The sequence below is a fragment of the Pan troglodytes genome, chromosome 1, assembly GCF_028858775.2.
Source record: "Pan troglodytes isolate AG18354 chromosome 1, NHGRI_mPanTro3-v2.0_pri, whole genome shotgun sequence".
NCBI lineage: Eukaryota > Metazoa > Chordata > Mammalia > Primates > Hominidae > Pan > Pan troglodytes.
In genome coordinates, this window is record NC_072398.2 from 217,373,911 (window position 1) to 217,391,288 (window position 17,378).

The window sequence follows — 17,378 nt, forward strand, 5'->3', positions numbered from 1 at the left end:
AATAGGCCTCATGTCAAGAAGAGGGGATGGAGCCCCCAAGGAGCTGTACCCAGCCCAGGCCCCATCTAGTTGGCAGGAAAGATCAAACTAGAGTCCCCTCCCAACCACTGGCTCAGCAGGTGCAGCATGGAGCACATACCTGTTCCCAACTTGCACACGCACAGAAAAGATCCCACCAGGAGCAGTGAATAGGTGTATGATTTTGGAAAGGGCAGGGTAGGGGGAAGCTGGAATAAGCAAACAAGACTGACCCTGGCCGTCGAAGGTACAGCTTTTCAGCAGCACTGATGGCACCTTCTGCTACTCCTTCTCTTCTTCACATCCCTCCTGCCTGAGGATCCTGCTCCCTGCAGGTGCCTTCACAGGGATGCTGTGTCGCAAAATTTAGATTTGACCTTCAGGAGCAGCAGGGTCTCTGCAGAACAGATGTACATGGAGCTGGTGCCAGATAAGCCCACCTAGAATGCCTGGCTCGGGAGGCCCATGTTAAGAAATGATTGGCCCTTTCCCAGCACAATGAATGGGGAATGGTGGGCACAGCCCCCAGTTGAGTCACCCAGCATCATCTCTACCTCTGTTCTGCTTGGACAACAGCCTCTCCCTCAAGTCCACGGCTTCAGGATGGCACAGTGGGCAGCACTTTGTCATAGAAATCAGGCTCTTTGGTTTCATATTAGGTGTGCACCGTTAAAGATCTAAATACAACACAAACAAACAACCCAGAAGGGAAAAGATTGCCCATGCTTGCTCTCTGCATACAAATCCTCCCCATGCCTCTCTTCCACGTGGCTGTACCCAGAAGATAAAGGGCACGTTGGTAAAAACGTAATTTCCGCAAGACAGTGGAACCCAGCCGAGCAGGCCTCAGGGTAGCTGGTTTGCACCTGGATCCCTACCTGTGCCAGGAGGGCCTTGCTCTTGGACACTCTCCAAGTTTCTCCTACCCTCCTCTCCCAGCAGGAGCCTTGCAGTGTCCCCTAATTTAGAGGAGATGAAACTGGAGTGTTATCAGGCAAACCACAGAGCCTTAGGCGGCCCGGGAAGAGCCTTGGATCACAGACAGCTGCAGCCATTGGCGGATGCTCCACTGGGATTTGAGCATGGGGCATCTTCCACCTTCAAGAACCAGACCAGTGGCTTGCTCCACCATTTGTGACCTCAGGGGAGGTCAACCCCTTTAAGCCTGTTTCCTCCTCCATAAATATAGGAGCACCAATGGAGCCCACCTCCAAGAGGGTTCCCTAAGGTAAACACTTCCAGTGCAAGGCACATGGTGTGTATCCAATAAGACTGATCTATCATTGCCTCTCGACACGGTCATGCCACTCCCTCAGCAAATAATCATAGTGTGAGCAAATATGTACCAAACTGTCAGTGTCTGTGTGAAAACAGAAGTAACCTAAATTCTGCCTATATTATGTACCCCCACAAACATCATCATTAAAGGTAATGTAGAAGTAATAATCATCTTGAAGTTTAAAAGCCCAGCGTGATTAACATCATAACTAACACTTACAGTTCACATCCAAAGCCAGGCACTAAGTGTTTTGATGTAACGAACAATTTTCTTGATAACCCTGTGAGGAAGGAACTGTGATCATGCCCACTTTATAGATGAGAAAACTGAGGCACGAGGAGGTTCAACAACTTCTTGAGGTCACACAGCAGGTTGATGTCACAGCCAGTTGCTAATATTTATATCATAAAAACCTAAGGGATTAGGCACTAAAGGACCCATCAGGCTGGGCCTGGTGGCTTACGCCTATAATCCCAGCCCTTTGGGGGGCCAAGGTGGGTGGATCACCTGAGGTCAGGAGTTCGAGACCAGCCTGGCCAACATGGTGACACCTCGTCTCTACTAAAAATACAAAATTAGCTGGTCGTGGTAGCACATGCCTGTAATCCCAGCTACTTGGGAAGCTGAGGCAGGAGAATTGCTTGAACCTGGGAGGAGGAGGCTGCAGTGAGCCGAGATTGCACCATTGCACTCCAGCCTGGGCAACAAGAGGGAAACTCCGTCCCAAAAAAAAAAAAAAAAAAAAAAAAGGCCATCAGTGGGAGGATTTCTTTGGATTTTCTCTATTTTTATGGGGTTAATAACCATGTATATTTTCTAATTAGAAAATAGAAAGTTTTGTGTTTAAGCAATCACATGCAAGAATTTCCCCATGCCTCAGTGCTAAGGTAGGACACACATGCTATGAGCTCCTTAGGGCACACCCCAGGCCTAAGAGGTCACAGAGGGAGAGATGGCTCATAGTGGAGGCCTCCTTGTCTTGGGCTTCAAGGTGGGCATTGGTGTGTGCCAGGCCCCTGCCTTCCCTCCACTCTCAGCCTCAGCCTTCTGCTGGTAGAACCTAATAGCACTTGGGTAAGACAGACATATATGGACCACACCAGTGCCCAAATTTCCACAACATCTGGTTTGGAAGTGCTCACCCAGCATGGCCCTGGGAAGGGGCAGGGGACCTACAGCTGCAGATGCCCAAGAATGATGTTAGTTTGAAAATCCTACCAGTCGATGCCAAAATCAGTCTACTTGTTTGCCTTTCTGTCATGCAATCTTTCACATCTGATGGCAAGAAAGGGAGTTTGCTTATTTAAACATTTTTTTTTATTTTATGCATCAAATAAAGATCAGAGCCACAATCCCAAGATGTAGGCAGGAGTCGAGAGCCACTTGAACACTCTTTAGAGTCCTCAGGACCCCACTTGACATTTGGCGACCTTCGCATCCAAGGCATGAGCTGCTGTTAAGAGCAGAGGAAGCCGCTTCCTGGCTGCCGGGCGGAGGGCCAGAGCTGGCTGAGAGCTTTCAGAGTGACCAGCTGGAACCCCTCAAGATGACCAAGAAGAGAAGGGCATCTTAGAGAGGCCTGGCCCTCTGAATAGGGTTGCCATATTTAGCAAATAACAGAATAGAATTCTCAGTTCCATTTGAATTTCAAATAAACAACTTTTTTTTTTAGCATACATATGTACCATACAATATTGGGAACATATTTGTACTTTAAAATCTGTTTGTTATCTGAAATTCAAATGGAAATGGGCATCCCGTACCCTACCTGTGAAGTAGTGATGTTTAAAACAAAATTTTCCTCATTTTTCCCCCTGGTCCTGAAGGTGGACAAGAGAGACCCACACAGAGAAGCAGGCCATGGTTGAGAATTGAGCAAAGTGCTCTGCCCAGCCTGGAAGCTGCAAATCAGCTACTTTCACGTAACTGCACTGGATCCCTGAGTCAGCAAGGTCTCCTCCGAGGTTGATTTCTCTGACAGAAGACTCCCAATGTGCCCCATAATGAATCCCGAGGACCTACTGACAGGTAGGTCCCCACTGACAGGTGCTGGGTGCTGTCATTGGCACCGGATACAGCATTGAACAAGACAGATGTGGTCCCTCTGCTCTCATAGGAATGACATTCAGGAGAAGCTGGGAGACTAGAAATTCTCAGGTAATGATAAGTGAGAAGAATAAACCAACAGGCCCAAATGAGAGATGATGAGCTACTTTGGACTGAGTGTTCAGGGAAGGATGCTGGGAAGAGAGCCACGTGACTAAGCAGAGAAAGTCATTGCAGGCTGAGGAATTAGTTTGTGTAAAGGCCCTGTGGCAGAAGAGAGCTTATGTAGCCCAGGAGCAGAAAGACGACTACTGTGGCTGCAATGAAGAGGGCAATGGGCTTGTGGGGAAGGGTGCAGGGTGAGGCTAGGGGGGCATCTAAACCAGAAAGGGGAGTTGAATTCTATTCTAAGTGCATGGGAAGACTTTGGAGCATTTGTAGAATGACTTGATTGGATTCAGAGATGTGCACACAGTCCAAAGACACACACAGCATCCTAAGCTGCCAGGACCAGAACTAGGGGCAGACAAATAAGGTGGTCAGGGTGTGAAACGCAAGGAGATCCTCAATCTCAGATCTGTCTACGTGCTGACTCTTACTGGCCCTCAGTCCCCTCTCCCAAACCCTGCATAGAAGCCACCTGATGACTGAGTCACATGAACAGCCTCACCCTCTCAGCAAACCCACCCTCCCTGTCTGACCTGCTCTGGACTAGGAAGAAGGATAGGAGGGCATGGGAGAGCTTTACTCTGCACTCTGCCCATCGGGGACCAGCTGAAGGTTTCGTTTGCTATGGGTTGGCCCCCTGCCCCCTCCCCACCAGCCTATTGTAATGAGGGGGAAACTCCAGGCCAGGCTCTCGTCTTGGGCACGGGCTTCCTAGAGCTGGGGGTCGGCAGTTCTGTCTTCTCAGCTGAGCCATGGCCAGCAAAACTGTCAGGACGGTTTGAGTTTCTGGTCCTCCAGCCCAGCGGACTCTTACCCTCAGCTGGACACCCCACCTCACATCACTGCATCTCTCCCCTTACCTCACGCCAGAGTGGGACCTCAAGCCTGCCTCTTTGGAGTAGGGAGCTCAGGCACTGCTTTCCAACCCCTCAGCTGAGCAGCTCTGTGGCTCCCAGGGCTCCTTGTAACTTCAGCCTTAACCAGGAGCACTCGGCTCACCTACTTGACCTACCCCGGCCTGGGCAAAAGCCGGATGTCCTGGAGCCTGGACTTGAGGGAGGACCCCATCTGCTGGCGGGAGGTGGCATCACAGCCCCAGGTGAGCTGCCGGGTCCCTCCTCTGCCCCGCTCCTACCTGCGGTACCCAAGAAGACTCTGTCCCAGCCACGGCTGATGTGTTTGGTGAGCTGTATGTGTGGCCTCCTCACGTTCCCTTGGTGGACACACGTACAGTCCTGGTCACTCAGCAGGTTGCTAAATCCCAGACCTTACTGAAGTGCTGGATCCTCCATTGCAGTCCCCACTGGGTTCCCTCTAACCTGCCCCAAGGAAGTCGAGACTGTCCACATTCTGCGTGCTGCTGCCACAGAGGTCTATGGGGGCTCCCTGTTTCCCGATCCCTGCCTCAGTACCGCTGTCCTGTTTCTCCACTGAAGACAGGTGATCAGGTTCAGCAGGCTCTGTGAGGCACCTGGAAGGTGGGCGTTGCCGGAGCCAGTCTCCCCTTTCCTAGGAGCGGCCCAGTGCAATGTTCTAAAGAGTCACCAGAGACGCTGCTGAATGCAAACTCCAGAGCCTCTGGCAACCTCGATTTGTTGTTCTGGTGGAGTCTGGAATGCTATTTTCAATCATTGCCATGGCCAGAATCCTCAAACAGCGGGCATTCAACTTGGTGGGACATGCCGAGCTTGTTGACAATACAACAACCTGAACCCCATTCTGATTCAACACCTGCTGCAGTGGAAACCAAGAATCTCTCTTTTAACAATAGGACCAGGTGATCCCAGAAACAGGTAAGTTTACTTACCCTAAAGAAACCCAGTAGTAGGTAATTTTTATCCTCATTGAAACATAGGAAGGTGGAAGTGACTACCATCCCCTTGTACAAACAAGGAACCAAGCTGAGGCCAGTGACCAGCCCAAGGTCACAGCCAGTATGGAGCAGAGCTGAGATTAACCTGGGGCTGGTGCTCCAACACCTTTTAAACTTGTGTGTCTTGTATGGGTACAAATCTGGGCAAAGCAAAAGCTCAGGAGCTGACTGCTGTACCCTGGGAGTCAGGGACTGACCTCTGTTATAACGTTTCCACCTGCAAGGTGGCCTGAGATCATCAGGAATTGCTAAAACAGTGGTAAAGGGTGCAGCGAGGGGCAAGGATGGGTGAGTAGGACATCTTGGCCTTGGGCCCCTGAAAGTCTTGCGTCCAATACCTGGCCCACATCTACCAGCTATGTGACCCTGGCCAAATCATCGAATGTCTCTGAGCCTCACATTTTTCATCTATGAAACAGCTATTGAGATACTCATACTGCTGGGTTGTGAGATGAGAGGGGATGTGGAGAAAATACCTGGCACATCACAATGCTCAGTAAAGGGTGCCTGTATGGTCTTGGAGGCAAGGGCTGGCTTGGGTCCAGGTTGATGCTGAGTAGGTGTGACCTGGAAGAGTCACCCAGTTCACTGAGCTACATCAGTGCAGAACAGACATTAGACCCGCCCTGCCCACCTTAAAGCCCGTTGGAAGAATGGGATGGAATTTTGTGTGGGAATATCTGATGAAGCTGAAAAGTAGTCCGTTGATGGATGTCGTCATTTTCATTTTAATTCCAGGCTACTTACAATACTAAGAAAACCTCTCTTCCCTTCATGAATCTTTCTAAAGCTTAATGTGGAGGTTAGGTGGGGAGACCTCACTGGGATCTGCAAGAGTCCCCTGTGTCCCCTCCTCCTCCAGGAAGCTTTCCCGGATGCCCCAGGCTGGATTTGAGGTCCCACTGCTATGCTGTCAATGCACCCAGGATTGGCCTCCACACTCTTCATTCCCTGAAATTGTTCACTTTCTCCTCCATCTACTCTCCCCACCTCCCCCAGCCATCACCACCCCCTGTGAGTCCTCCATTAGCAAGGCCTGTGTGAAATTCATCTCTGTCTCCCCAGACTAGGGGACCAGCCAATGTTGATGAGTTGAATGCATGGATTTCACCTCACTGGGAGTCTACTTTGTTTACTTTCTAGATAACTGTCCTCCAAAGAGCGGATGGTTAATTGTATGTGTCAACTTGAGTTGACCCCAGGATACCCAGATTAAACGTTATTTCTGGGTGTATCTGTGAGGGTGTTTCCAGATGAGATTCACATTTGAGTCTGCGGACTCAGTAGATGGCCCTCCTCACTATGGGTGGCATCGTCCAATCCATTAAGGACCTGGATAGAGCAAAAGGTGGAAGGAGTAATTTGCCCCTTTTCCCGTCCCCGACTGTTGAGCTGGGACGTCTCATATCTTCTCCTGCTCTCAGACTGGGATTTATGTCAACACCCCTGGCTCTCAGACCTTTGGACTTGGACTCAATCAAACCACTGGCTTTCCTGGGTCTCCAGCTTACAGACAGCAGATCTTGGGATTTCTCAGCCTTCACAATCATGTGAGCCAATTCATCATAATAAATCATATATCTACATATATATGTATATATATATATATCCTTCTGGTTCTGTTTCTCTGGAGAACTCTAACACATCACTGCTTCTCCTTTTTAGAGGAAGTGTTTAAGTGAAAAGCTAGAACTTTGGGTTCTTCCTCCTACTTTTCTGCAATATTTGGATGTGGACAAAGACCGTTTTGGGGTCTCCTTCCACCCAAACCCAAGAATACACGTCTTTCACTTCCCATCAGAATCCCCCTGTGCCCATCCCCATCCTCTTGGGACTCTGACACCTAACTCTGCCAGGATTTGTGATCAGAGGAATGGTTGTTCCTTCAAAGAATTCATTTACATTCACACCCAGTAGAGTGGCTAAAATTTAAAAAGACAGTGCCAAGTGCCGACAAGGATGTGGGGAAACTGGAATCCTTATGTGTGGCTGGTGGGGATGTGAAATCATGCAGCTACTTTGGAAAATAGTTTGGCAGTTCCTAAAAATGTGAACTCTTGAGTTATCATATGACTCAGTTCCCTCCTAGCTATATATCCAAGAAGATCTATGTCCACAGAAAAACTGTCACATGAATGTTCACTGCAGCAACATTCTTAATAGCCAAAAAGCAGAACCAACCCCAAAGTAAATCACCTGAAGAATGAGTGAGTGAAATATGGTCTATTCCTACAATGGAACATTTGGCCATAAAAAGGAATGAAGTACTAACACGTGCTGCAACCTTGGCGAACCTTGAAAACATTATGCTAAGTAAAAGAAGTCAGTCACAGAAGACCATATATTATCTGGTTAGACTTCTATGAAATGTCCAGAATAGATAAATCCATAGGAACAGAAAGTAGATCTGTGGTTGCCTAAGGGTAGGGGCTTTGGGAGAAATGGGGAGTAACTGCTAATGGGCATGCGGTTTCTTTTTAGGGGTGATTAAAATGTTCTAAAATTGATTGTGGAGGCCGGGTGCGGTGGCTCACACCTGTAATCTCAGCACTTTGGGAGGCCGAGGCAAGAGGATCACGAGGTAAGGAGATCGAGACCATCCTGGCTAACACGGTGAAACCCCATCTCTACTAAAAATACAAAAAATTAGCCGGGCGTGGTGGCGGGCGCCTGTAGTCCCAGCTACTCAGGAGACTGAGGCAGGAGAATGGCGTGAATCCGGGAGGCGGAGTTTGCAGTGAGCCGAGATCATGCCACTGCACTCCAGCCTGGGCGACAGAGCGAGACTCCTTCTCAAAAAAAAAAAAATTGATTGTGGAGGTGGCTGCATGACACTGAATATACTAAAAGCCACTAATGTGTATGCTTAAGTGGGTAAGTGGTATGATCTGTGGATTAGCTCTTAATAAGTCTGTTTAAAGATGAGAATATATTTGCAATCAAAAGAGGTCTTTGTGGTCTTTGTGATGTGGTTCAACTCACTGGCTGGCAGGTGGCAGAGTAGCCTTACTTACCAGGTGGGACGTTTCCAGAGTGAGCTTCCTTGAGCCCTTGGTTCCTCCCGTTGCTGGGAGGGAGCATTCAGGGACCCCCACCCCACTCCCACCGAAACCACCAACACAGAAGACAGAGCACAGAAACCAGAATGATCACTCCCAGGCTTGTTCCTCACAATCGCTCTTCACACTTTTATTGTTAATTCTCTTCACATGGCAGATACGGAGCTGTCGTCTTGAAGATCACCACTGACCAGGAAACGCCACTTTTACAAAATCATCCCCCCTTTTCACGATTGGAACAGTTTTCCTGACCGTCTGGGAGCGTTGAAGGGTGACCAGCACATTTGCACATGCAAAAAAGGAGTGACCCCAAGGCCTCAACCACACTTCCCAGAGCTCACCGTGGGCTGCAGGTGACTTGCCAGGTTTGGGGTTCGTGAGCTTTCCTTGCTGCTGCAGGGGGAGGCCCTCAAGAACTGAGAGGCTGGGGTATGCTTCATGAGTGTTAACATTTATGGGACAAAAGCGCATCATTAGGATAAGGAACAGCCACAGCACTTCATGCTTGTGAGGGTTAGCTGTAGGAGCGGGTGAAAGGATTCCAGTTTATGAAAATTTAAAACAAACAACGGTTTTTAGCTGGGTGGGAAACAGGAAAACTGCGATGTCGGCCAATGACCACCATTTTTCTGCCCATGTGAGGGTCCGCATGAGACCCTTCTCCTAGATCCTTATCAGATCCCATACTGCAGCCGATTGACTGACTCATTAAATAACACAAGTTATAAAACTTTAAAAATGGAGCATTTACAGTCAGGGACATAAATACGTGCTTTTAAAAGTGTCTACATACATATTTACAGAGTTGCAAGATCAACCGTAGTAGCCCTGAAAAAAAAATCCCTTTATCGTGTGACAAATCGTGCTCATCAGAGCTCCCTCCTTCCGCTCTGGGTTTGATAGCTCACTATTGAAATTGGAGCTGAGAAAACAGCGCCCAAGTGGTCTCAGACATCCTTGTCTGGGGTCTGCCCCAAAGGCACAAAACCCAAGAACCTCACTGAACTGGGTCCAAACGCCAAGCTCAGCTCACCCGTTTCTCCGAGACATGGACTGACCGTCCTCCAGAGAGCAGGAGTCAGCCCCGTCCGCCCCTGGCAGGATGGCCTCCAAAATCTCTTCTTCCCCCTGTGCTTTTTAATCTTCCCATTTTTTTTTCATTTCCCAATTTGTTTTTTTCCTATTGCAGCTAATTTGAGAAGCTCAGACACTAAAGATGTTCGTGGTCCCACCAAGTGCGGCAATGAAGGGCGCAGGAGATCCCTCCCCTCCATACACCGTCCCCATTCCCTGCCCTTCCCAAGGGAGGAGACAGATCTGTAAGTGGGGACAAAGTCTTTCTCCCAGGTGCACCTGATCTGAGGTTCTCTGCAAAGACTCAAGAGCAATGGACTGATGAGAATTTCAAGTCTGGAAATGACTCAAGAGCCAGAAACTCAGACACCTTAGGCAAGGAAGGGGGTTTTCCATGTGCTGGGGCCGAGGGGCATGTTCAGGCTCGGTTCCAACGTGTCAATATGCTGTTGATTCCCAGAGATGTTGCCGGGAGAGGGAAGGTGGGGAGAGAGGGGTGGTACTGAAGGGGAACTCGGCCTCCTCCTGAAGGCCTTCCTAAGGCTGACCCCTGTGTCAAACCAAAGTCCCCGTAATGGCAAAAGACAACTCAAGAAGCAAAAAGCAGGGTCAAGGAGCTCTTGAAAAATTGCATAGTAGGAGAGGCCCCACCCCAACAGGAAGGCTGGGCTGCAGAACACGGTCCCAAGAGCTGCATCCAAGTATCATCCCAAAGGACAGCGTGGAGTCGGCCCCCTTCCTGCCGCCCCGGGGTTCGGGACCCTCGTTTGAAGACCACTCACGCGCCCGCACGAGTACACGTGAACACACACGCACGCACACATGCACGCGCGCACATGCACTCCCTTTCTCTCGCAGCCTCACACAACTGGGATAGGTCAGTACTCCCTGCAGGGCAGACTGCCAGTCCCTTTGGCTTCACTGATTCCAGGTCACTTCAGGTGCTGAGGAGAAAAAGAAAATAAAAATAATAACGGTAAGCACACATTCAGTGCCGACCATGGTGGTCCATGCGTTATTGCACTTAATTTTGTAACTAAACTGTTTATTGAAACATACCATACATAGAGCAAAAAGCACAGCTTGATGAATTTTCACAGTGAATACACCTGCAGAGCTGGCACCCAGATGAAGAATCAGAATGTGACAGCCACCCATCAGCCCCCGACCCATGACCCCTTTAAGGATACATGAACCCTCCTGCCCTCGGGAAGAACCACTGTCCTCACCTCTAACAGCATAGACTGATTTCACCCATTTTTTAAGTTAAATAAATAGGGTCAACCAGTAATCTCCTCCTGCGTCTGGCTTTTTCCACCGAGTGTTTGTGAGAGCCACCCATTCTGTACATGTGGTTGATGTTTTCAACCTTGTTGTTATGTAGTGTGCTATTATAGAAACACACCACCTCGGCCAGGCGCGGTGGCTCACGCCTGTAATCCCAGCACTTTGGGAGGCCGAGGCGAGCAGATCACCAGGTCAGGAGATTGAGACCATCCTGGCTAGGGTGAAACCCCGTCTCTACTAAAAATACAAAAAATTAGCCAGGCATGGTGGCAGGTGCCTGTAGTCCCAGCTACTCAGGAGGCTGAGGCAGGAGAATGGCGTGAACCCGGGAGGCGGAGCTTGCAGTGATCCCAGATCATGCCACTGCACTCCAGCCTGGGAGACAGAGCGAGACTCCGTCTCAAAAAAAAAAAAAGAAAGAAAGAAAAAGAAATACACCACCTCTATCCATCTATTCCTCTGCTGATCCACAACTGGGAACTTCCAGTTTGGTGCCATGTGAGTCATGCTGCTGGAACATTCTCGTATGTGTCTAGAGGACACGTATGGTGCATATAGGTATGCATTTGTGCTGAGCGGAAATGCTGGGTCGCAGGATGTCCATAGAATACACATCAGCATTCTCATAGGTGTTTCCTGGTGCACGTGGGTACATATCTGCTGAGTGTGTCCCCTGCAGTGGGACTGCTGGGTCCTGAGGTACCCACATGTTCAGCATCAGTCGACACTGCCAAACAGTTTTCCAAAGTGATTGTACTCCTACTTAATTTCCTTTGGATGTTCACAACAACCCTCATGGCAGGCAGCACAGATCCCCATTCTATATGAAAGAAATGGAGGCTCAGAGAGGAGAAATTTTTACAAGTCTGCCGATGATGAGCAGCAGAGGTGAGACTTGAACCCAGGTCAGGCTCACTCACTCCAGCATCTGTGCGCTCTTCCAGTCGGGAGGGGATGGCTGTTCCCACATGCTTCCTCCGCAGAAACCACATTCACAGTGCTTAGTCCAGAGCTGAGCACATGGGTGAATCCTTAATAATGTTCACTGCAGGCTGGGCATGGTGGCTGACGCCTGTAATCACAGCATTTTGGGAGGCTGAGGTGGGCAGATCACTTGAGGTCAGGAGTTCGAGACCAGCCTGGCCAACATGATGAAACCCAGTCTCTACTAAAAATACAAAAATTAGCCAGGTGTGATGGTGGGTGCCTGTAATCCCAGCTACTCAGGAGGCTAAGGAGGAGAATCCCTTAAACCTGGGAGACAGAGGTTGCAGCGAGCTGAGATTGCGCCACTGCACTCCAGCCTGGGCGACAGAGTGAAACCCTGTCTCAAAATAAATAAATAAATAAATAAATAAATAAATAAATAAATGTTCACTGCATTGGGTTGAATTGGGCTGGGCCAAGTTCAGGGATACAGTTCTCTTGCCCAGTGGACCTAGTCACCATTACTATTACTAAAAATAACTACTGCTATTATTATTACTACCACTAATAATGTAATATTTCAATAATAATAATAATAATACCAGTTGTTTATGGAAGGCTAATTGCACACCAGGCACTTTGCTAAGGGTTTTTCATTCACTAAACTATGCAATCTTCTCAACAAACCCATGAGAGAGGTATTATTATTATTATTATTAACCCATTTCGCAGATGCGTGAATTGAAACACAGAGGCGTGAAGTAGCCGCTGAAGGGATAGCTCCAGACACTGTGCACCTAACCACTACGCATGTTCATTTCAATTCCCTGAAATGTCTCGATGGGGCTGGAAAGGGCTGTTTGCGGGGGAGTGGGATGTCTTCAGGAGAGGAGGCGTCCCTTCCCAGAGGACACCTGCTTATGCAGCAGACTGGCCTGTGTGCCCGTGCCCATGAGCCAGGGCAGGGGGAAGAAAAGGAAGCAGAGGCGGGGCCGGCTATGGAGTGGCTGTATTCCCTTGGCCTGGCGTGGCCAGCAAGTGTGGGTCTCCCCTGGGTCACGTGGGATCCATTAAAGGAGCCATCTTGCCAGTCCCCCACCGAGAGGGCAGCCCTCTGGGGAGGCCACAGCAGCAGGAGCTGGGGGCTGGACCTGAGGTGGAGGGGAGCTCTCATACAAGGGAGACGGGCCGGGATGGGCGACCTCTACACCCCCCACTCCCAGGACCCCAGGAGGGAGCGCATGTCAGAAATCCTGCCCACAGAGGGCCCTGAGGCCGCTGGTCTTAGCCAAAGGAGCAGCAACAGCTGAGAGAAGGATCACAATGGTGGCCAAACAGGTGAGAGGCTGTCCCTTCCCTGGGCCTCCCGCTGAACCCCCGGGGTAGGAAAGACACGGGGTGAAGACAGGATGTGCAAAGGAAGCCTCCCTATAGACTAGGCAGTGTGGCACTTTACTGCACTTAAAAGTGAACAGAAACCTCTGGGCTTTGTGTGAGTCACAGTAAAGAGGGTGCCACAGAGGCTGGTGAAAGGCAGGGCTTGCCAGAAACCAAGCTCCTCTGTGTTCATTCTCGCTGCATTCAAACTGTCCGGGAGACGGGTGATGAAGCCTTGAATCCGGAATGGGCAAGAGCAGGCTAAGCAGCCAAAGCCATGGGTCCTTCGAGAAGGCCATCCTTTTTTCTGAACAAAACCCACATGCACACACAGTTTTGCAAGGAGGCACGGCCCAATTAGAAGTCAAAGATCCGTCCCGGGAATCAGAAGACCAGAGTGTTGATGTCAGTTCTGCCACACGCCCCTCCGTGTCAGTTTCCGTCTCTGTAAAATGAGGGCTTTGACCTGCACACACCTTCCTGAACTAAAATACTTTGCTGTGGCATTTTCATAAATCTGGAGCTATGTTAAACAGTGCTATGGACTGAACTGTGTCTCCCTAAAACCCTATGCTGAAGCCCTAACCCCTCCCTGTGATGGTATTTGGAGGTGGGGCCTTAGGGAGGTGATTAGGCTTAGATGAGATCACGAAGCAGGGCTCACGATGAGATGAGTGGACTTCTAAGAAGAGACACCAGAGAGCTTGCTCTCCCCCAGGCCCCCGCCACGTGAGGACACAGCAATAAGGTGGCCGTCTGCAAGCCAGGAAGTGGGCCCTCACCAGAACCTGGCTATGGTGGCACCCTGATCTGGTACTTGCAGCCTCAAGAACCATCAGGAAATAAATTTCTGTTCAATATTTAAGCCACACAGTCAGTGGTATTTTGTGATAGCAGCCTGAGCTAACTAAGGCAAACAGTATAAAGAGATTTTTTTTTAATTATTTTAAAAATAATATAAGTAGCACATGCTTGGTGTAAGTACCAATTTAAAAAATGGAAAAAAAGCTACAGAAGATTTTAAGGAGCAAGTTACACGAAACTGCTGAGTTTGGAGCCTTCGTTGTTGGTGAGCAAACAGAGACCACAAGATGCAGAGGCAAACGACGTTAGGCCTCTCTTCATTTGATCGCTTCGCTTGGGAAACTGTATGTTTTTAAAGAAGGAAAAAGAAGGCCACCACCTAGGACAGTGCTTGGTGCTGGGGCAGAGCCTAAATTCATAAGGCTTGGCAAATGCTACATACATTTCATCTTCGTCATGGCCAAGCCTGCAGTGGCCAACAGAAAGGGCCCAGTCTGTTTAGGAAGCCAGCCCAGCTGCACCTGGCTCTCCCTCCGGCTGCAGAGAACACCTGCTCTGGGGTGGAAGCAAGTCCCGGGTGCCCATCAACACAGAAGGTTCACGTAGCAGCCTTGGCCGCAAGGAGGATGCTGGACACAAATGGTTCCCAGAGTCGGAATTGTTCATCCTGGCATGGCCTCTCATTTTCCAGAAGACTCTAGCCACGTCCTATGTCTCTTCTCTTGGGGCCTCAATTTTTCCATCTGTAAAATGGGAGGTACCTCTCCCAGGGCCTCCCAGCTCTGTACTATCTTACAGTCCATTTCAACATTGTTCCATGAGACTCCAGCTCAGGGTCAAGTCTCCAGGTTCCCCTCTCAGGGAGCAGCTGGCCCCAGAGAGCCAGGTTCAGTTCCAGCAGCAGACCACAGACTCTCTGGGCAAGAGTGGATTTTATTTTTGCTCCCCTCCCCAAACCCCAAAGGAATAAAGCCAAGCCAGAAACTCCAACTGCTTAAGAAAGAGAGAAGTAAACAACCGGGAGCGGTGGCTCGCGCCTGTAATCCCAGCACTTTGGGAGGCAGAGGCAGGCAGATCATGAGGTCAGGAGATCAAGACCATCCTGGCCAACATGGTGAAACCCCGTCTCTACTAAAAAAAAAAAAAAAAAAAAAAAATTAGCCAGGAGTAGTGGCGGGTGCCTGTAGTCCCAGCTACTCAGGAGGCTGAGGCAGGGGAATCGCTTGAACCTGGGAGGTGGAGGATGCAGTGAGCCAAGATCGCGCCACTGCACTCCAGCCTGGCGACAGAGCGAGACTGTCTCAAAAAAAAAAAAAAAAAAGGAAAGAGAGAAGTGAGGTCTTGGGGTTGGAGGGCAGGCAGAAGGAAGAAAGGGTCTTCTCTTCCTGGCATAATACAAAAGACCTCAGAGTTTCAGAATTCAGCCCATTCTTGCCTTGAACTATACTCTCATTCCAAATGACCCTGGCTTGTGTTTTAACCACTGCCTCATGTTAAGCACACATTCCCAAACCTACATGTGTCCCAGAACCAGGGGGCCAGCTGCTAATGCAGGTTCCCTGGTCACACCCACCAGGATGGGCCTGTGCCATCAATACCCACCTACCAATACAAGCAGGGCTGTGGGGGGTGGTGGCCAGTCCCCTCCCTCCCATTAACCCCGTATTCAACATCTGTCCTGTGCCAACCACTTCCATGCTGGGTATCTCATAGGGGTGATGTGACTTCCCACAGAGATGTAAACTCAGGATTTGCTCACTGCAAGCTCCACCTCCTGGATTCACGCCATTCTCCTGCCTCAGCCTCCTGAGTAGCTGGGACTACAGGCGCCCACCACCATGCCCGGCTAATTTTTTTGTATTTTTAGTAGAGACAGGGCTTCACTGTGTTGGCCAGGATGGTCTTGATCTCCTGATCTCGTGATCCGCCCGCCTCAGCCTCCCAAAGTGCTGGGATTACAGGTGTGAGCGACCGCGCCCGGCTGAACTCGGGATTTTTTAATGGGGTTTGGCCCTATTCGTACTATAGTCCAGTAAATGGGATTTGAGCCTTTTTGGCCATTTTGTACATTTGGAACTGGACTCTGAGGTCTGTATTTATAAAAGCATCCTAGATCTTCTGATGTATGAGGTCCTCTGATCACTTTGAGATGCCGGCCTTGGGGACACAATGAATGCAGTTGTGTGGTGTCACCAACAGGGAGGGCCAAGCCTGCTTGTGGGTCACCAGCAGAACCCAGGTACTCCAAAAATGAAAAGTCTGCTTTCCATGTTTTTATCCAACAGAAATCTTAGAGTAATTCCAGGTTTTTACCATCAGAAAACCTAGGAAGAGGCTGTTTTAGTCCAAAATAAATCTGAGTTTTATATTTTATGGATTAGGACAGATTACATATCCCTTATCTGAAATGCTTGAGACCCGAAATTTTTTGATTTTGGATTTTTTTGGATTTTGGAATATTTGCACTACATACTTGCTGGGTCAGCATCCCTAATCCAAAAATCTGAAATCTGAAACGCTCCAATGAGCATTTCCTTCGAGTGTATTTCCTTTGAATGTCCTCACTCAAGTTCAGATGTTGGGGCATTTCAGATTTTGGATTTTTGGATTAGGGTTACTCCACCTGTATTATTTTTACTTTCAAATACATTGTGAGAATAGGAACTCGGTCATCTTTTCTGGGCTTAACGCCTCCGAGGCAATTAAGAACTGAGTATAATTACTAGTTTTATCATTATTACTCCAATAATGACTTACCTAGTGCTTACTATGTGACAGACACTCTTCTAGGTGCTTCGCACATTTGACACTCGTAATTGTCACAATCACCCTATAAAGTAGGTCCTATTGTAGTGCCCACTGTACAAATGTGGAAACTGAGGCTCAGAAAGACTAAGTAACTTGCTTGAAGTTCGTAGCCAGCAAGTGGCAGAGCTGGGATGTGAAACAGGTGGTCCGGAGTCTGCACTCAGCTAAGTGCCCTCCTGGAGGGAGGCCCTGCACCGTGCCTGGTACACACAAGCAATCACACCCACTGCTTTCTCTCCTTCCCTCCCCACCCAAGACCCAAGCCCATACCCCCTTGACCCACCCAAACAGTGCCAGAAGCTGTTCCATCCTGCCTCGTACCTGTCAGGGAGCAGCCAGAGTGTCTACTCTTTGAAGAATGGTCCCTGGAACTGGGCTGCAGCCGGAGCTTTGACCTTCCTATACTGCCTGGTGATGTACGGGGCCGCTGGTGGAGAGCATCGGGACGCCAAGCGGAGGCTGTAGCTGTGCAGGAAGAGGAACAACACACATTGTCACAGGAGCCCAGCCCGGTGCCCTAGACATTGCTGGGGGGGCTTCCTTAGTGCTGGTTACCACTTCCCAGGCCAGGACAGGATTGCACTTCCTGGACACCTTGAGGCCAGGTGCCTGGCGTCAGCTAATAGGACATGAGCTTTAACCACCAATGTGCACTTCT

General features: G+C 49.4%; 1 protein-coding gene across 18 annotated transcripts in view; it reads right to left on the reverse strand.

Moving 5' to 3' along the window:
- Positions 1-8,545: 8,545 nt before the first annotated feature.
- The window catches only part of PRDM2 (PR/SET domain 2), a 126,635-nt gene continuing 117,802 nt past the window's right edge, over positions 8,546-17,378 (reverse strand). For 17 of the 18 annotated variants that reach the window (XM_016954481.4, XM_063804936.1, XM_063804962.1 and 14 more), the window contains 2 exons: positions 17,042-17,185; positions 8,546-10,461 (listed from right to left, as the gene is read on the reverse strand). In XM_016954481.4, coding sequence (XP_016809970.1) covers positions 10,436-10,461; positions 17,042-17,185 — 170 coding nt within the window. In that variant the 3' untranslated portion in view covers positions 8,546-10,435. Of the gene's footprint in view, positions 10,462-11,245; positions 11,877-17,041; positions 17,186-17,378 lie in introns of those variants that run through there. The other variant, XM_063804938.1, reaches the window with a different exon arrangement.